Raw genomic sequence first — 21178 nt, forward strand, 5'->3', positions numbered from 1 at the left:
CCTGACTCCAGTCTCTCTCCGTTGGGGTCCATCTTTAAACTGAAATCCGGCTACTTCCTAAGGCCAATCCGCCATACCTCCCTGCCTAAATCCACGGCTGCATTCTGGATGCAGACTCCAAGGCAGCAGGCCTCTGGGACCCAGCCTTGGTCCACACGTCCACCTCCGTCACGCCCTCCCCAAAGCCAGTATTCTAACGATGCCCGTCACCAGCGGGTCAAGAGACGCCCAGTGCTGTCGCCCCCTCACTGCATGTTCCTACTCCCTGCACTGGCCTTGCTCCTCCCCAGCTGTCTTCCTGAGGGGCTCCTACTGCCCTTCAAGGTTGGTTCACAAGTCACACCTTCCTGAGCGTGCGCCCTTTCCCAAGCATTACTCTCAGTAACCCTCAGCAGTCTGTCCATAGCTCTCTGTCTTTATTTCAACGAACTACTAGTTTGTACATCACCACCCATCCTGCCTTCTATCCAGAACAGGGTTTACATCTTGTTCATCTTTGTACCCCTGGTACTTCCCAGGTTTAATGAGTGAACAGTAAGTATGTGACTATATATAATTATATGGTCTTAAAAGACTGCATTCTGGGACCTCCCTAGAGGTCCAGTGGTTAAAACTCTACGTTTCCAATGTAGGGGCACAGGTTTGATCCTTGGTTGGGGAACTAAGATCCTATATGTTATCGGTTGTGCCCCCCTTGAAAGACTGCATTTTCAATTGCAGTCTCTACAACTTTCAATCAAAGGGCTTGAAAGTAACTTAAGCTAACTACTGTCATATATATTCCAAACTCTGAGCATAGTATTCACAACTTCAATTAGGTTTTCAAAGCTGTTATTATCAGAGAATTGTATACAGTTCTGCAAGACTAGCCCTTTAATCCTTACAATCCAGTAAGGCAAAGGATTGCAAATATGTGGTAGAAAGAGGTGGGTGTAGCAGGAAGAATATGTGGAGTACAAAGAGTCATTATTTATTTCCCACTCTGCTAGATACAAAGGAGGGTGTTCTAGTCCTCTGTCTACTTGGAGTCTCACAGTGAGACATGACATATAGACAATTATTCTCAAGTAATCAACAAGCTATGGTCAATGTCCTATAGCATAAAAACAGACTAAGCTTTCTTTCTCTGAGCAATGCTTTGCTCAAAGTCCTATATGGGTTTTTTCATGTTTAGGCTACAAGTTTCCCAAATTTAACAAATAAAAAAAGCAACCATTCTCACCACATATGTCCCACATACATACCAGGCCAAGTTAGAAACCCCCCAAAGGCCTGGGTTAAGCCTTTCAGCCATAAAGTTTTTTCCAACAGGGCATCAAAGTCCATGGATGGCCGGTTCTGAAGCAGGACAGCGACTATTAGCGGCCACGGGCTCAGGACCAGGTTTTGAATTTGGAGAAGCTCCATTTTGTAGGCAACTTCAGTGACAAAGGTGTGCATCTCCTCCGACTGTTTCTGAGGAATATACCTAAAAGGAAGAATACAGAACAAGCAATCACAGTTCTGCCACTTAGACAATGTGAGAGGAGAAGGGAACGGGAGAAGACAGACCCTCTAGAGCATTCTCATGCTTTATGCCAACTCAATTCTCGGGTCACACTGAAAAAATATACCTGCACTTTACTAAAGTATCTGTTTGCCTTGAGAGTATGCTCTTGACAGGTGATTAAAAATACTCAAGCTAACAGGGTTCTATTATCCCTGGTTTCAGGCCAAAACAAACAAACACTTCTGTGCTTTGTAAGTGGGATAGATCAGTTCTTTTGTGAAAACTAATGCCTCCTCCAGTGGACTGTATGCCTCGTTCATAGTATTTTGAATGTGTCTCTTGTAGAACATACCGATCAGGTTATGATAGGTATATGTTCTGTTGACAACTGCTCATGTCTGCATTGCCAGGCTGTACAGTGGGCCTGACTGCCACACCGTCCTTCTGAGAAGTTTCAGGGCACCTGACCAGTGTTGCCAGGGTCCTCACCTGACACACTCCTCATGCCTGGATCACTAAACACTGCATTGGATGATATCAGGAACCTACTCAGCTGGTTGGACCAAGGATATGCGTATGACCTGACAGCAGTCACAAAATAACCCACAAAATAATGTGAAAGCTGTAGCCAGTGAGAACTCCCTGGTAATGGATACAATTGGCCAATTTCAGACGGAAAGAGTGAAAGCTTGTGGCTACAAAAAGCTAACTATCTGCTTCTGATAGCTAATGAGGCTGGAGCTGCTGTGGGGCCACTGGCACTGAAGATAAATCATGAGCGATGCTGCAGCTGCGTGAGGCCTGGCTGAGCAGGCGGTCTGTCTCCTTTACTCCCGCAGGTGTACTTCTCTGCATTAAGAACCGCCCCCCCACCCCCCCGCCAAACATGTGTTTATAGCTGCATCCTGAGAGAACCTGTTTCCTTGCTCATAAAACTGTAACCTTCTTGAGAGCAGGGACTCACTCCCATTCACTATTACTCAACAGTCCTTTCCAGGATCGAAAAAAAAATACTGACTGGCCTACCAGAAGTGCTCAACAATTCCCATATATGTGCTTGTTAACACACTTTTCTTGTTGGTGCTTTTAAGTTTGTAGGTTACTGGGGAAGGAGCCTGGGGAGAAGGAATCAGAAGAAACATCTGTCACTTTGAGAGTGGGCAATGGGGCCCTGTGTTTGTTTCAGCACTGTCTGGCTTGGCATGTTTAATATACACACTGCAGCTAACTGTCTAGAAGACACATTAATTGAAGCTTTCTCTTCTCCAGGGTATCATCTCAGAAAAGCAAGTTTCAGTTCTGCAAGTGGTCAACTCAAGAATTACAATTTACACTTTTAGACTTTCATCTTTGTTTCTATGTCACTTATGAAAACACAGGCCTTGCACCTGGGAACCAAGTTATACGGGCTCCGACCCATCCTCCCAGCGGCCAGAGATCGAAGCGACACAGGGTCTCCAAAGTACACATGAATGTTTCCAAACTTCTCAGAGAGGATTCTCCTGGCTTTCAACAATCCCTATGAGTGTCACAACAGGGGGGAAAAATAGGAATAAATCCAGAAATTAGTTGACGTATAAACTAGCATTTTCTATAAATTCCAGTAAAGTCAAGCTTGGCTATCAAGCTTTACGTACAGTTGTAGATTCTTTCGGCTTAGGAACCCCTAGAAGCTCATATGCATACAGAGTTTCTTCCAATATCCTATCGTAACTGATGCTGATTGGAACAAGGTAGGTATCAAAAACTTCTCTTTTAAAAAATGGTTCCATCACAATATTCAGAAGACCTGGAAACGCACGGAGAAAGAGCTTTTCATACATATTGAAAAGGAGAGCAAACAAGTGTGTGGGAAGATACTAACAGTATACGTTATATACCAAGCCCATAAATATAATATAGACTGTTGTACTTATAAAGAAACAAACTACACTTATAAGGTAAAGAATATCTTGAAAAAAAAAAAAGGCAAGTGTCATGTTCTATTAAGCAGCTATGATGACACCACACCTGAAGCCTGTGGGTTTGTATTTTTCCTTCAATCTGTAAGGAACCTACCAAATTTTGGAGTCAGTGTCTTGGCAGAGCGGCTTCTTGTCCCTTCGAGGAAAAATTCAACAGGAGCATAACCATTCTTTAAAGAGAAAACACAAACAAACAAAACAAAACACAAAACCCATTGCCTACTCTCAAAGTGATAAATGCTTCTTTTGATTCCTTTTCCCGAGTTCCCTCCCCAGCCCTCTGAGCAAACACTGCTCGCAGGGAAACTTAAACAAGGGAGCCACGCAGAGTAAACAGATTGCTGAGGTTATGTACATTCCTCGAGGGGAAAGAAACAGCTAAGTGGTCCACTCAGAAGTTAAGAATTTAAATAAGACCTTACAGCAAACGTCAGTGAAAAGAAAGCACAGCTTGAAAGCACTGGGTAGTTATCTGCATTTACCCGTAACATGGTTTTCACATATTCGGAGAACACGGCCCAGTAGAGCTTATTGCCGCCAAAGGTACGCCGCATGAAGAAAGCCCCCGACATCCGCAGCAGCTCACCAATCATCTTCATTCCCAGGAAGTCTACCAAAGAAAGGCTGGTTAATATGTATCCAGAGCAACTTCCTCTAAATATCTCAAACAAATTCTATTCAGATAGGTTTTAGGTATGTAAGACACTCCTCATCTTAAGAAGGAACATCTAATGGGATTATGGGAAAGAATGGCCTTGGTGGGCAGGTGCTGGTAGGGGGGTTACCTCGTGCACCCTCCTTCCCATGCACCTCTGCATCTACAACCAGACCAGCTAGAGACAGGGGCAGCAGCCTCCACTATGGCATTGTGCCAACCTTTTTAGTCAATACTGCTGCTGACCTCAATGACGTGAGTGAGTGCTCAGCAGTTTGTGTCCAACTCTTTAAGACCCTATGGACTGTACGGCCCTATGGCCAGGCTCCTCTCTCCATGGAATTCTCCAGGAAAGAATACTGGAGTGGGATGCCATGCCCTTCTCCAGGGGATCAAACCGGAATCTCCTGCGTTTCCTGCACTGGCAGGCAGATTCTTTACCCACTGAGCCACCTGGGAAGCCTGGCCTTGATGACACGTCAACACATCCTTCATGCTCTGGGCGGGTAGGCCAAACTAGCTCACTCTCTCCTTTCCTTTCTACCCATCAGGTAAAAATATCGATATTCTTTTAGAAGCACAGATTAAAAAAGAAAAGTCAACAATGAAAAGAAAGAGTTCACTATCAGTTTTTAAAAAGTTGTTTTCATTTTTTCCTAATTTTCAAATAACTTTTCCACACATCTGTATAGATGGAAATACTTTTAAAGTGCTGAGGTTCCTGGCAGTTTTTACTTTACTGTTAGCACTCAGTTGTGTCTGACTCTTTGTGACCTCATGGACTGTCGCTCACCAGGCTCCTCCGTCCACGGAATTTTCCAGGCAAGAATACTGGAGTGGGTTGCCATTTCCTCTTCCAGGGGATCATCCCGGCCCAGGGATCAAACTCATATCTCTTTAGTCTCCTGCTTTGGCAGGCAGATTCTTGACCACTGAGCCACCGGGGCTTATTAACAACAGTGTTGATTAAATCCAGGTGGCTCAGGTGGTAAAGAATCTGCCTGCAATGCAAGAGACCCAGGTTTGATCCCTGGGTCGGGAAGATCCCCTGGAGAAGGAAACAGCAAACCACTCCTCCGGTATTTCTGTCTGGAGAATCCTAGGGACAGAGAAGCCTGGTGGGCTATGGTTCATGGGGTCACAAAGAGTCAGACATGACTGAGCACGTGCATACATGGCTGAATCCCAGCTTTCCTGGCTACCTATAAGGGAGATAAAAACAATTTCTTTGCGTTGGTAATCCTACTTCTTGGAATCAATTCTACAGAAATAAAAGCACTAATACGAAAATATATTGAAAAGTTGTTACAGCAAAACTACTACATTATGATACATAAACACTGCTGGATATTATGTAGCAATAAAAATCTTAGACATGAAGTTAGAATCTTACCAGAAAAGTCACACCGCATAAGAAAAGTCACACCGCATACAAAGGTTAAAGCAAAACACATCAAGGACCTAAATACAAAACCTCAATCTATAGAACTTTTAGAAGAAAATATAGGGGGACAGCTTTATAACATTGGATTTGACAATGATTTCTTAGATATGAGACCAAAAGCACAGAAAATAAAAGAAACAACAGACAAATTGGACTACAGTTGTCCTTGGGTTGGGAGAAGTCCATGGGGGACTGGTTCTGGGACTCTCTGTGGGTACCAAAACACTTGGATGCTCAAGTCCCTTATATAAAAGGGCAGAGTATTTGCATACAACCTAGCACACCTTTGTACACTTTAAATCAGCTCCAGATTACTTATAATTCTTAATACAACTGCTTGTAAATAGCTGTAAGTATACTGTAAAAGTGAACTCGCTCAGTCGTGTCTGACTCTTTGCCACCCGTGGACTGTAGCCCACCAAGCTCCTCCATCCATGGGATTCTCCAGGCAAGAATACTGGAGTGGGTTGCCATTTCCTTCTCCAAGGGATCTTCCTGATGACCCAGGGATCGAACCCAGGTCTCCCACATTGCAGGCAAACGCTTTAACCTCTGCAACACCTGTAAATGCTATGTAAATAGTTTCCTGTGAATGGCAAGTTCAATTATTGCTTTTCGGAACTTTCTGGAGTTTTTATTCCAAATATTCTTGATCTGTGGCTGGTTAAATCCACGGATACAGAACTTGTGGACACAGACTACTGACTGTAAGTCAAAATGAAAAACTTCCACTCATCAAAGGATACATTCAACAGAGTGAAAAGGGATAAAATATTTACAGTCACATATCTGATACAGAATATATAAAGAACTCCTACAACTCATCAACAAAGAAAACAGACAATCCGAAGGACTTAAAATACTCCTCTGAAGAGGAGTCAGAACTGGCCAACAAGCATATGAAAAGATGCTTAACGTAACTAATCGCCCCGGAAATACAAATACTCATGATGAGATGTCACTTCAAACCCATTATGAAGACTATTATTAACAACAAAACAAAAAAAATCTAAAAAACCAGAAAATAATAAGTGTTGGTTGAATGTGGAGAAATTGAACCTGCATGCACTGCTGGGGTGCAGCCACTACAGAAAACACAATGGCAGTTCCTCAAACAATTAAAAATAAAATTACCATCTAATCCAGCAATTCTACTTCTGGGTATATACCTGGAAGAACTGAAAGCAGAGAATCAAACAGATATTTATCCATCTACACTCACTGCAGCACTATTCACAACAGCCACAAAGTGGAAGCATCCCAAGTATCCAGGGATAGATGAATGAATAAACAAAATATGGTATATACAAACAGTGGGAGACAGTGAAGGACAGGGAAGCCTGGCATGCTGTAGTCCATGGGGTTGCAAAGAGTCAGACACGACTTAGCAACTGAACAACAATACACTGGAGTATTATACAGCCTTAAAAAAAGAGAAAATTCTGATAGACCCTACAATATGGATGAACCCTGAGGACACTATGCTGTGTGAAGTAGGCTGGTAAAAGAAGGACAAATCCTGTGTACTTCCACTTGCAGAAGGTAATGGATAGTCAAATTTGTAGAGATAGAAAGCATTAACAGAATAGTGGCTGCCAGGGGCTGCAGGGAGACTAGAATGAGAGGTTAAGTGCTAAATGAAGACAGAATTCCATTTTTGCAAGATGAGCAGACTTCAGTGGATAGACTGCAGTACCACAGTGTGAACTTTATGTCACTGAACTGTGCACTGAAAAATGATGAAGATGGCAAATTCTATGCTTTGTGCATTTTAACACAGTTGGAAAATAGTAAAAAGAGTTTAGGCCTATTTTTTTTGTTTAGATTTAAAATATTTTTTATTTTATGGCTGCACTGCACAGCATGTGGGATCTTAGTTCCCTGACCAGGGACTGAACCCGCATCGCCTGCATTAGAAATGTGAAGTCTTAATCAACAGATCGCCATGGAAGTCCCTTTAGATTTTTAAATTTTTTTTTACTTTTCAAAAAAAGTGTAGATCTATTTATTGACCTATAGAGATAGCCACTGATGCACTATCAAATTAAAAAAAAACCAGTAGGGTAGTCTAATCTCCTTTTTCAACCTAAACCAAAAGCCCTATGTGCACACAAGCTTGCTTATGTCTGTTCAGGCCAGTAGAGCACAATACAGAGGACACAATCCAATGATCACACCTGGAACTGGAGGGAAGGAGGGAGAGGTGGTTATATTTTCATCATTTTCTTCAACTTCCTTAGAACTGTTAAAATCATTCCAGTGAAAGCTTTAATTTTTATAACAACAACAAAAAAGGAAAGTAGAGGACCGAAGCGTACCCATTCCTGCCGCTATGACTGGCACAGGTAAGTCATAGTTGTACAAAAGGAAAGACAGCATCAGAAAGTCGATGTAGCTCCGGTGGCTGGGCAGCAGGACAACTGGATGCTCCTGGATGGCTCGCTGGAGCTTTAAGACAAAGGTTACACTTGGAACACTTTCAGCTTTCACGCTTATTAAAACTGAACCTTAAATCAGAAAGTGGAAGAATGTGCTACAGGGGGAACACTAACACTGTTTTTCTGCCTCTCTGATCCCATACACAAAACTTATTTCTGAGTTATAGCTAAATAATCTCACAATAATGCAAGAATATTAAAAATTTTAAATTTACAGATCATAAGAATATTCATGGTGACGATCACTAACACATATTAGTTGAGCAGCAATTAAGCATTTTACATGCATTGTTTAATATCACACACATATTTGTATATAAGGCTTAAGCCTTATTCAGCATCCTTGGTTGTGACATAGTCATGCCACTGATGTTCGCTGGGAACTGGGAATGAATCTGAAGTCAGTCTGAGTTAAGAAGCCAACAATTAGCTGCTGTACTAGACTGGCTGGTGGACTGTAGGAAGAGAGAGCAAGAATTCTCTCTCAGAGATTTAAAAAAAAAACTACACATTGTTAGGACCAGGAAAAGGAATGGTACTTTTCTATTTATACACTAGACTCAGGGAGAGTGGATGCCCGGTAGTAGGGACAAATGCAAATGAACTTCCCAATACATTTCTCAGGTTAGCAACCTCAAACATACCCAGTGTGTCCACATACGGTGTGTTTTCCTGAACTCTAAGTACACAATCAACTGAGGTAAGGTAGTTTGTAGTCAGTTAGGATCTAGCCAGCAACACTTCCTGCCCCTAGCACTGTACCAAACACCCTCCCGCAGAGATCCAAATAGTAGGCCAGCAAGTTGGAAATTAGTCATAGGGGGAAAAGGAGAAATACTTGGAAGCCAAGTAGATGACTGAATAAAAACACAGCATTAAAAGGCATGAGCAGGAAGGCCAATGAAGGTAAGAGCTTCCAAGTAAGTTTAAAAAAATGTATTAAATAATAAATAGAAAAAATAATCATCATAGAGAAAGCTCTTATTTCCAGAAAAAAAAGTATTAAATGACAGGAGTGATGGAATTAGAAAAACCAGCATTTGGCAATTTTAAGAGTAATAACTGGATTCAAGAAAAAATCCTCAGTGGGTACAAAAACTAACAGAGCGAAATATGATGAAAAACAGGACTCTGAAGCACTCCCCAAGATGTGTACTAATTACAAGGGGACAGAGAGTAACTCTACGGTGGAGAAACACGCCAGAGAGCGGTGACCGACTGACGAATGTGAGCATTACCAGGAACCGACAGATAGACGCCACCCGCTCACAGGCCGACACACTGAGGACACAGCCTTAGCCTGAGTGAGGAAACAGCTCCGATCCAGATCAAGGGGCAGCAGAAAACACCTGGTCTGTTTCCTTCAAAAGCGGTTTCATGAAACACAAACAAAGACTAAGGAATTGTTCTAGATTAAAAGACTCCAAAGAGAGATGGACGCTGACTGTGACATATGACATAGGACTTTCCCTGCCTGTATGTGACAGAGCTGGGACAGCTGGTGAAACATGAAAAAGACCTGTGTTACCAGCATTGTGTCAGTGTTAATTTGCTTCTTTTGATAATTACACAAGAGAATGTCTGTTTATAAGAAAAACACGCCAGAAAGGTGTGTGAGTCACAGGAAAATGCTGTAAACTTCAGTGAAACATGTACAGAAACTCTCTTAGTACTCCGTGAGCATCTGACATCAGCTTAGTCTGTCAAGTCTGTGCGTAAGTGACTAAGTCGGTTTGTCTGAAGCCTGCAGGTCTGAAGGGGAGAGGGAGAAACACCCAGCAGAGAGGCAGAGCTGCCTTCTGCTCAGGCTGGACGCCGCTTGATAACCAGGAGCTGCTCATCCAGTGCACACTGAGATGCCTCTGAGTTGAGGAAACTGTGAGGGGTTGAAGAAGAGATTGTTTTTTAACAAGCAATACTCACTTTCTGAATCCCTTCTTCATTTACACGCACTTTTGAGAAAATCTGTTTAAATATTTTACTCAGGGCAAAGGCGAAAAACCGAATGGCTCCTAGACGCAGCTTGTGGCTCATTTCATCCAGGATCTCACAGGCTTCCTCTCGGAGGACCTCGACAGGTTGAAGGGATTCCTTGGAAAGCTAAAAGGGAAAGCAGGGATAAATTTCTGGGGAAAAGTAAAAAGTCCAAATTCTTTTTGCTCAAATCAGCAGGACCAGTTCCAAATGGACTAATGTTATATAACTCACAAATGGCATGTTTTCTTCTTAATTTAAATGGATATGATTTAAGTTTATATCCAAATTCTCTAAGTTGCTGCTCAAAATCTAGTGTCTGAGAGCACTAGTGTCTGAGCATATACTTTGAGAGTAGTTACTTTCAGTAGATTACTGTACCTCTTCATCTAATTGCTTAGTGCTATTACAAGGTAACAACATACAAGGGGAAAATATAAGATTCTATTGAAATAACCACTCACTGTATCACATATGCAGGTCACTGGTACAAAAATCTCTGAACTATCAAAGGATAATCAGTGAAACTCATGACCTCACAATGGAACGCTCTTCATTCATATGGCATGCCACACCTTTCTGTACAGAGAACAAAATGCTGGCTGTGTGCTGGGACTGCCAAGTGCCTGGAGGCGAACAAGTCACAGCTTCTGTCCTCAAAGAAGCCTAATCTGTTCCTTTAACTTCCCCCTAAAAGAGCACTTTGAAAAAGATTGAACTCTATGAAATAAATAATATTTGTTCTTACTAAAGGAGAAAGCTCTTAGAGACGAGGATGGGACGTGAGAGCCCCAGTCTCCCAGCCACATGCAGTGAAGGTGTTACACTTTTTGAAAAAGCTGAGGGGAATTTAACACACAAATTGCCACATCAAAGGAAAGAAGTCAGTGGCACTTAGCACTTTCACAAATGTATAACTATCCTCTACTTAGCTCCATATCTCAGCTTTTCTCTAACATTTTAAGATTTTTTTAAAAATATGGACCATTTTTAAAGTCTTCATCAATTTGTTACAATATCACTTTTGTTTTATGTTCTGGTTTTTGGCTGTGAGGCATGTGGGATCTTAAGTCCGCCACCAGGAATTGTAGCCCCAGCACTGGATGGCAGAGTCTTAAGCACTGGATAGCCGAGTCTTAAGCACTGGATAGTCAGCAAGTCCCTGTATCTGAGCTTTTGAGGAGCCAGTTCAACAGGCCCAAGACTGTGGGACCAAGATAAACTGCTTCCTCTTAACTGGTACTCCCTTATTTTACTCAGAGGTTATCCTTATACTCAGAAAAGTGATGAAGCAAGAAAGGTTTAGTGATATGATCAGAACAGAACCAACGCTGAATATAAACAGGCAGGAGACTGAGTGAACAGGAGGTGGGAGAGTGAAGACAGTGGCCGTAGAGCGAATAACTGAAAAGTCTCAACGAGGAGCTCAGCGAGGACAACAGACAGCAAAAGTGTATCCAAACCTGGAAAAGCCTTTACATCATCACTGCATTAGAAAAACTATGATAAAACATAATAACATGGAATTCACCATTTTAACTATTTTTAAGTGTAAAGTTTGGTGGCATTGGACCTGTTGTCAGATTAAGGGAAGAATCAACAGAGAAAGAAAGGCGGAAGATAGAGACAGGGAGAGGCTTCTGCTACAAGTCTCACAAGAGATTAACGTGTGCTCATCAAAGGCCTTGTCACCGAGCCCAGACTGAAGCACACACGGAGAGGGTGCAGTACAGATACACCTGAAGGTAAGGAACAGGAACTTGAGGAAAATAATTTCTAATCTTTTCATTATTCCAAAGTAAAAACATGATTGTTTGCTAATGGCAAGAGGGTAGAGTCTAATAAGAGCTTGAGGTTTGGCAGATTTAGGGGACGGGAAGGGACTGATGTAAGGAGGGGTCTCAAGTCTGGAGATCACTGATGTGCACAGCTCTGCCCGTCCTCCCAGGAGCAGCCCGGTACCTGGAGGCATGAACAGAGAGCTACACTGACACAGAGCCTGGGCAGTCTGGAAGGTAGACTGGGGTACATGAGGATTAAAGTTACTGGTGACATAATTAAGCAAGTAATCCTAGCAATGGCTAGTTAGGAAGAGAGGACGGAAAGGCAGAATTAGAAAAAGGGAAAAAAGGAGGACTCAAGGATTCGGTGGGAACGGATTTCAGGAAATGAGCCTAGGAAAGGGACTACACTTGGAAAACTATCAAGATAGTTCAGACCAAAGACAGAAGAGCCCCAAACAAAGGTAAGAATGGGTGCTGAAGACAAGGGTAAGGGCAGAGTGACGCTCAGGTTTAGGCAAAAGAATGGGTAGTAGGGCCATCCGCTCAATAGAGAGTGCAGACAGGGACACTGCAGGGGTTAAGAAGGCAGATATGCTGATTCTGAGGTATTTGTGAGACACAGAAATTAGATATCCAGCAGGGAATAGGGCTGTCAGAGATTAAATTCTGAATGCTAATTATCTAGCCAAGGGTAGAGGTATCATTTGGATATCATCAGACTATAGATGAACACTGAAATGATGAGAATGGATAAAATCGATCAGGGAGACTATAGAGAGGAAGAGAAAGAGGCTGTTAAGATTCAATCCTGAGAAACACTGGCAGATGTAGAAACATGTAAAATGGATTAACAAGAAGGTGCAAGAAGAGAACCATTTGTGTGATGTCACAGACGTCCAGGTAAGACAGCCTGAAGAAGGCAGTGTCCAACAGTGACACAGCAATAACGGACAAAGTGGGGACTGAACGGGTCCCTGGGATCGGGTTACTTGGAGACCCACAGTAACTTTGACTGGATGAATTTCAGCAAATGAACTTCTGAAACTGGGATGTGAGGAGGGCATTTGGTCCCATCACTTCATGGCAAATAGATGGCGAAACAATGGAAACAGTGTCAGACTTTATTTTGGGGGGCTCTGAAATCACTGCAGATGGTGACTGCAGCCATGAAATTAAAAGACTCTTGCTCCTTGGGAGAAAAGTTATGACCAACCTAGACAACATATTAAAAAGCAGAGACATTACTTTCCCAACAAAGGTCCATCTCGTCAAAGCTATGGTTTTTCCAGTAGTCATGTATGGATGTGAGAGTTGGACTATAAAGAAAGCTGAGCACTAAAGAATTGATGCTTTGAACTGTGGTGTTGGAGAAGACTCTTGTGAGTCCCTTGGACTGCAAGGAGATCCAACTAGTCCATCCTAAAGGAAATCAATCGTGAATATTCATTGGAAGGACTGATGCTGAAGCTGAAACTCCAATACTTTGGCCACCTGAAACAAAGAACTAACTCATTGGAAAAGACCCTGATGCTGGGAAAAAGTGGTGGCAGGAAGAGAAAGGGACAACAGAGGATGGGATGGTTGGATGGCATCACCAACTTGATGGACATGAGTTTGAGTAAGCTCCAGGAGTTGGTGATGGACAGGGAAGCCTGGCGTGCCCTCAGTCCATGAGGTCATAAAGAGTCAGACACAACTGAGTGACTGAACTGAACTGAAGAGGGCAGCCTATACTTCTAAGGAGTCAGGATAAGAAGGGAAAGAGAACTGGAGATTTAAAAGAAAGAATACAAGGCCAGGAGGGGACCTTCCTCCAGATAGGAAATGTACATGCCAGTTTGAGCCAGCAAAGAACGCTGGGCAGTAGGAAAGACAAGACACCTGGAGACAGGAAGAATGTGAACAGATGAAGAACATAAGTTCTTGTTCAGGAGGAATGACTTCTTCAAGGCACTGGAGGAAACCAGAGAAGCAGAGAATGACCTGGTCTCTTATTCTGTGCAGCTGGGCTTCTCATCTGCCCAACAGATATGCCGTCTTGATAGATCCCTCTTCCTGGAAACCTAAAAGAAGCTAGTCTTCCAACTGCTTGCGCCCAGTGTTGTCCCTCTTCAGTCTATTCTCCATCTCACAAACCTGAATGGCCTCTTAAATGCAGACGTAATCACTTCATGCGACTGCACTCTGTGAGATAAAGGCAGCCTGAGGTGGAGAAGTGGCAGCAGAGATGGAAAGAAAATAGACAAGTGCTATTTTTAGGAGAGTACCTCACTGTTAGGAGAGCACTTCAGCAGCTCTCAGTGACTGACAGCGTATGAGAGGAAAGTAAGAAGTGGAAGATGGCATCCAGATTTTTGGTTTGAGCAACTAACACATAGTGGGGAGCATTCTTAGAGACAGGGTCATCTGGGGTGGGGGATGGGGGGGAGCATATCCATGGCATGAGGGCGAGGTGAATCAAAGACTTTGATTTTTACATCTTGAATATGAGGTGCTTTTGGAACTTCCAAGAGGATATCCAATAAACTACAAAAATACACATATGAAACTCCAAAGAGATCCAGGCTGAAGCAATAGATACTAATTATCTATATTATTTATAATATACTATTTTTATACAGTAATATTATAATCAAGATTGCTAGCTAGGAAAAATATCAATAACCTCAAATACACAGATGACACCTCCCTTTTGGCAGAAAGAAAAGAAAAACTAAAGAGCCTCTTAATGAAAGTGAAAGAGGAGAGTGAAAAAGTAGGCTTAAAAGTCAACATTCAGAAAACTAAGATCATGGCATCCGGTCCTATCACTTCATGACAAATAGATGGGGAAACAATGAAAACAGTGACAAACTTTATTTTGGGGGGCTCCAAAATCACTGCAGATGGTGACTGCAGCCATGAAATTAAAAGATGCTTGCTTCTTGGAAGAAAAGCCATGACCAACTTAGACAGCATATTAAAAAGCAGAGACATTACTATAGTAACAAAGGTCTGTCTAGACAAAGCTATGGTTTTCCCAGTAGTCATGTACGGTTGGGAGAGTCGGACTATAAAGAAAGCTGAGTACCGAAGAACTGATGCTTCTGAACTGTGGTAGTGGAGAATACTCTTGTGAGTCCCTTGTACTGCAAGGAGATCCAACCAGTCAATCCTAAAGGAAATCAGTCCTGAATATTCATTGGAAGGATTGATGCTAAAGCTGAAGCTCCAATACTTTGGCCACCTGGTGTGAAGAACTGATTCACTGGAAAAACCCTGATGCTGGGAAAGATGGAAGGCAGGACGAGAAGGGGATGACAGAGGATGATATGGTTCGATGGTATCACTGACACAATAGACATGAGTTTGAGTAAGCTCTGGAAGTTGGTGATGGACAGGGAAGCCTGGCATGCTGCAGTCCATGGGGTCGCAAAGAGGAGGACATGACTGAGCAACTAAACTGAACCGAATATTATGATATGGAGACATTAGTACAAGGAAGGTACTTAAAATTCTGGCAATAAATAAAACTGCCCAGTGAGTGAGTAGAATGAGGGGAGAAAACAAAATCTTGAGGAACAGCAGTATTTAAAGAGATAGGTTTAAAAAAAGAAGCCCGTAAAGACAACTGAGGAATAATAAACAGATGTGGTGGGCAAGTGGAAGAGTAAGGTGTCATGGAAAGGAAGGAGAAAGCATGTGCCAAAAGTCAGCCAGGATTTGAACTAGGTTGATTTTAGTCACAAGGAAGGAAGTCATTCACAGTCTTGGGAAGAACTACTACAAGGGGTTGGAAGCCAGTCCATAGAAACCAGCCAACTTCTTCAAAGGGGAGAGAGGTGGGAAAGGAAGGGAGGGGTACTAAGGAAAGAAGGAACGTGGTCAAAGGGGGTCTATTTAAGCTGAAGAGCAGTGAGCATATTAAACGCTGATGGTAAAGAGCTGATAAAGAGGAAGAAGCTGAGGCATCTGACTGGACAGGCAAGAGAGCCAAGTCCCTGAGGATGAGGAGGAGGAGAGAGGAGGGATCCAGAGCGAAGGAGTGGGGTAGGGACTAAACTCAAACAGAAGGGGCTCCATTTAAGAAAATGATGTGTATTAGGCGCAGGTAAATTAGAAGCCTGACCACAGCAAGTTCAAAGAGTTCTCACATAACGGCTTAAATTTTTTTTGTGAAGTAGGAAAAAAAGTCATCTGTCACGAGTATGTGGAGGTAGATTTGGAGGTTCAAGGAGAACCGGGCAATTCAAAAGTGCCATTTAGCAGAAAGGGAGGAGTTGAAGAAAAGAGAAGAACGCCTGGGTCCTAACCTAGACCAATTAGTCAGAATCCCTATGGATGGGACCAAAGTATTTTTTTTCCATTAATCCAAGAAGTATTTATTGAACATGCACTATGTGCTAGGTACCAGGAATAGAGCAATTTAAAAGAGAAAGAGACAAAAAAATTCTTGCCTTCACAGAGTTTACATACGTGTGGAAAACTGTGGTTAACTTCTGCAGAAGTTCTCTAGGTGATTCTCACAAGGAGTCAGTATTGAGAACAACTGTCTTTATCTTCTAACAGATGAGGAAACTTGACTTCACTTGCGTGAAGTGAGGGAAGATTAATAATTTCCCCAAGACAGAGCACGCTAGACGGAAACAATATGATTAACAGCATAGGTCATAAGTCTAAATCAGAGGAAAACAGACAGCAACTAATGAAGACAATGAAGAGTTTTCCTGAGAATTCCCTGGCAGATCAGTGGTTAGGACTCTGTGGTTTCACTGCCATAGGCCCAGGTTCAATCCCCTGGTCAGAGAATTAAGATTTTGCAAGCCATGTGGTGTAGCCAAAAAAAAAAAAAAAAAAAAAATTAAGAATTTTCCATAAACCTGACTCACCTCCACTTAAATGTCAAAGAAGCAGGATCTCCCCATGAATATCAAGGTGTAGACGCACACTACCACATGAAGGGCCGCCACCGTGAAGCTCCAATCATGCCAGCCTAGGACTTCGACCTGGACATCTCAAGTGACGTGTCCAGAGCACGGAGCACAGCTTCTCTCTTCGGCCCTCTTCTTATCCCTCTTCTAAGCCCCTAACTCAGTGAATCGCTCCATCAGCCTTGATTCTGCCTTTCCTTCACTTCACTGACCCAAATGTGAGATGTAGGTACAGGGGCTTTTAAAGGCTCCCTGAATAATTTTAATGTGCCATGAGGTTTGAAAACCACAGGAAAGAAGTTCTTTGTTCTGCTAGGAACACTCTTCTTCATCTATTTCACATGGAAAGTCCCTACACATCTTTCGAGCCTCATTTAAAAAATAACTTCTCTTACCCCCTGCACAAAATTAATTGCCCTTATGATTAATTAATGTCCTTGTACACTGGCCTCCCACTAGCCATGTCTTGTGTATGTATTTCATTGTAACTGACTGCACACCTGTCATCATTTCCTATTAAACACTCAAGAGGTCAAGAACTCTGCTCAACTAGCTCACTATTAGACACAATGTCTAGCAAAGAGGCTAACATGCATTATAGGTAAAATAAATACCAGATGAATGTGCTGAATATAGTGAAATCCAAAAAGATACATTAAAAATAGCAAAATAAATTCATAGAATCTAGAAGAGAAAGAAACTTGCACACAATGAATGAATCTGGCTATGGCTAAAGATGGAATCACTTACCTGTTTAATGACATAATGGATCTCTTCAGAATTGAGAACACTACATTTAATATCACTTGGCTTACAAGGAGTAATTCCCTTATAGACAAGAGGTGTGTAGCATTTCATTGCAAACTTCAAGTCACTGACATGCCTCCTCTCCTCTAAAACATCTTCAAACTCATCCCACTTTTTGAGCTCTTTCTGTGGACAAGGCAAAGGAAAGAAAGTCAGGCACATGCTGTAAAATAAATTAAGACAGGTTAGGAACTACACTGGTAAGGTTTCATCTTTGTCAAAACTTATTCTGACATAGAATAACAACAGAATGCCCTGGAGAGGGAAATGGCAACCCACTCCAGTATTCTTGCCTGGGAAATCCCATGGACAGAGGAGCCTGGCTGCAGTTCATGGAGTCGAAAGAGTCCGAAACAATTTAGTGACTAAACTACTACCCCCACCACCCCCACCACCATATGTATCCGAGAAAATTCCATACATGGAATGAGTGGGTCTAAATAAATTTTTGCCTAAAAAAAGGAAAACAAAAAAAAGAATAGGGTGTTCTGATGTTAGATTTTCACATAGTAAGGAAAAAAAATGTAGCTATTACTAGGATCAATGAATTGATACTAAATTGTAATATTTTATTTTTGATTGCTATCTTTATAAAGCCAGTGTCCCTGGGGGGAAGTTAACAAATACAGTCACAGCGGGGCACTAAGGTCTAAAGCAAATCTGATCTATTTTACAGGTTTCATCCATCACACTTGTTTTATCTGCCTCTTTTACTTGTTTTAAAATTTTTTCATTTAAAATTTATTTGGCTGTGCCAGGCTTTCCTTGCAGCATGCGAACTCAGTTGTGGCATGTGGAATCTAGTTCCCTGACCAGGGATCCAACCTGGGCCCCCTGCTTTGGGAGCGCAGAGTCTTAGCCACTGGACTACCAGGGAAGTCCCTTCACTTAGTCTTAAAAATTAAATCAAAGCATACATTAGAAAGTAACCATTGTCAAATAAATTAAGAGTACACGGGTGCAAACTCAAGACAAAAATGCTCCCGTATAAGCTACTCTGGGGCAGTTCGTGTTTTGCTGTATTAGTTTCTTATCTCCTTTCAGCCACTGTAAATCAGGTTCTAGCCAACCTGCCCCCGAAATTGCTTGTTATTAGGCTTCTAGGTCGTTAAATGACTTCTAAATTGTTAACTCTTAAAAGTTTGTTTTTCTGATGATAAAAGTAAGAGTAGTAATCGTCAGTACAGCTAACATGCATCATTGCTTCCTAACTGTCAGGCAGTATTCTAAATAAGAACTTAACCTCCACAAAGGGGCAATCCTCACAACAACCCTGTGAGGGAGTTAGCTTCACTACCCCATTTCACAGTGGGGAGCCTAAGGCACAGAGAAGTGAAATAACTCAGCCAAGGCCCCAACAGCTCTCCAAGGGCAGAGACAGGACTCAATCTCAAGCCTTATCTCGGCACAGACCTTGTTTCTAACCACTATCCTACACTACTCAGCATGTTAATTATGGAAAATTTGGAAACACAGAAACACATAAGTAAAGCCAAACTGCCCACAATTTTACACTCTGGAATAACTACTCTTAACTTTTACTACTAGTTTTCTTATTTTTTTCATTCATAAATAAAAAAAGTACATATTTTTAAATTTAAAACATGGACCATACTAAATATGGTTTATCTTATCAACTGTATTCTAAGTACTTCCTTATATTATTAATAAATATTGTTTTAAAATATTTTAGGGGCTGCATAATCACCTTTATATTCCTTAATTTCTTAATATATTTTTTAAATTTCCAAAGTGATACATGTTCATTATAAAAATTCAGAGGATACAAAAAAGCACAAAGAAGAAAACTAAAATCGACACCCAGATACTATTTCAGCTAATGCTTGTCTCTATGCCTGTGGACATAGTCTCCTCAATCACACACATATTTTTGTCACCTGATTTTTAAAAACTTAATGTTAAAAACACTTCTCCATGTCAATTTAAGTTTCTCCCATATAACTTTAAATGCCGGACGTCTGAACTATTTTTCATTCATTGCTACTATAAAAGGCGTAACAAACACTAATATTTCTTTCAAATCGAATTACTAGACCTGGCCTCTTTCTAGTCTTCATTCTCCTAAACCTGCACACAGTGTGACACCACTCTCAAGCATGCCTTCCTGTCCTCAGCTACAACAACTCTGAAATGTTCCTACTTTGGTTTTTAATTCTCGATTCTTGTCAAGTAGAAAATCCATCTCATTTCTAATTCAGAGAGTCTCTACCTGGGGGAAATTTTCTCCTTAAACTACAAATATGTCTTTTTTCCTCCCACTTCCTTTAATATGTGTTAACCTCTCCAGCCCTCTTCTCCTCACTCCACACTGAGTTGAGTACTCTCACCTACTCAATTGCTTTCAGATATTTGTTCCTGACTCCCCTGCACTGCCCTCTCGCTTCTTCAATTTGGCCTTTCCAAAAGTGAATTCATTTCTCCTCTGAACAATCCTACAACCTGATCATTTTCCTGAAATACCAATCAATAACCTCCATGCCATCCTCACTCCTCAGTTTACATCATTCTAGACCTCTCCTCCCTCACCCTTTACATCCAATCCATTTCATCCTGTCAACAAGGCCTTTAAGAATCAATCCTGTCTTCTCATTCATGTCTAGCCCGTGCTCTTTATCACAATAGCTTCCTCACTGGTCTCCCTGCCTGTGTTTTGCCCCTTTGAATCAGTCTTCCATGCCACTACGTGCCTTTTTTATTTTCTTTTATATTTGGCAGTGCCAGGTCTCGGTTGCAGCATGTGGGATCCAGTTTCCTGACCAGGGATTGAACCCAGGCCTGCCTGCGTCGGGAACACTGAGTCCCAGGCACTGGAGCAATGGGGAAGTCCCCACTCCATGCCCCTTTTAAAACACAATTCTGGCCAAATTCTGGTTTAAAATATGACTTCCCCCTCACCTCCTTCAGAGTAAGACCTAAGCCACTCCTGGTGTCATACAAGAACCTCTGAGACCTGGCTTTTCCTTCTCACCACATTCATGGTCCACTTAACAGTGAGTGATTCGATTTCCCCAACACAGTCCATTGCTGACATGCCTCTGGGCCTCTGCACATGTCCGTCAGCCTGAAATGCCCTTCTGTTCCTATCCTTGTTCAGGTATCACTCTCCTCGAGACCCCCTGATGGAATCACTCTGCCTTCCTCATTAGGACTCCTTTCCATACAACTATTATGGTCTATATCCCATGACATGTGATCATTTGCAAGTCTGCCTCCCTGCCAAAATGCAATTACCTTGAGGGCATCTTTGTACTTTGGATCTTTGTATTTCCAACATCTAGCTGTGTTTGGAATATATATATATTCTGAATGACTAAATGTTAAGGTAATTTAAAAAAAAAAACAGAATTTTAAACTGAGCCCACCATTAGGCACAACAACAATGTAAACAAAAGCAAAAAAGCATTGATGGGGAGCTTAAGTATGAAAGGGTAGCATGTAAAACATGTGAAATATGCAAACATGAACATTTTAATGTTCATATATAAATAAAGAAAATATATGAGGGGAAAATATTCTAACTGTTTGAATTCTGCTGTAAAACTGTAGTCACTGTAACATATCACAGACTCCTGCTGAAGAACCTTAAACCTCACATTTCTCATTATTAAAGGAACAGTATAAGTTATATAGGCTCAGACTGGGTAGAATGCCATAAATTACCATTATAAATGATATAATTTTCAGGGACAAAA

At 41.8% G+C, this 21178-nt stretch overlaps 1 protein-coding gene across 1 annotated transcript in view; it reads right to left on the reverse strand.

Annotated features, from left to right (window-relative positions):
- The window catches only part of GNPAT (glyceronephosphate O-acyltransferase), a 37057-nt gene that overhangs the window by 9758 nt on the left and 6121 nt on the right, over window positions 1-21178 (reverse strand). The window contains exons 2-9 of the mRNA XM_068982376.1: window positions 17409-17591; window positions 9914-10090; window positions 7871-8000; window positions 3936-4063; window positions 3548-3623; window positions 3127-3278; window positions 2878-3008; window positions 1245-1468 (exon numbers count right to left, since the gene is read on the reverse strand). Coding sequence (XP_068838477.1) covers window positions 1245-1468; window positions 2878-3008; window positions 3127-3278; window positions 3548-3623; window positions 3936-4063; window positions 7871-8000; window positions 9914-10090; window positions 17409-17591 — 1201 coding nt within the window. The remainder of the gene's footprint in view (window positions 1-1244; window positions 1469-2877; window positions 3009-3126; window positions 3279-3547; window positions 3624-3935; window positions 4064-7870; window positions 8001-9913; window positions 10091-17408; window positions 17592-21178) is intronic.

This window comes from Capricornis sumatraensis, chromosome 10, assembly GCF_032405125.1.
Source record: "Capricornis sumatraensis isolate serow.1 chromosome 10, serow.2, whole genome shotgun sequence".
NCBI classification, from domain to species: domain Eukaryota; kingdom Metazoa; phylum Chordata; class Mammalia; order Artiodactyla; family Bovidae; genus Capricornis; species Capricornis sumatraensis.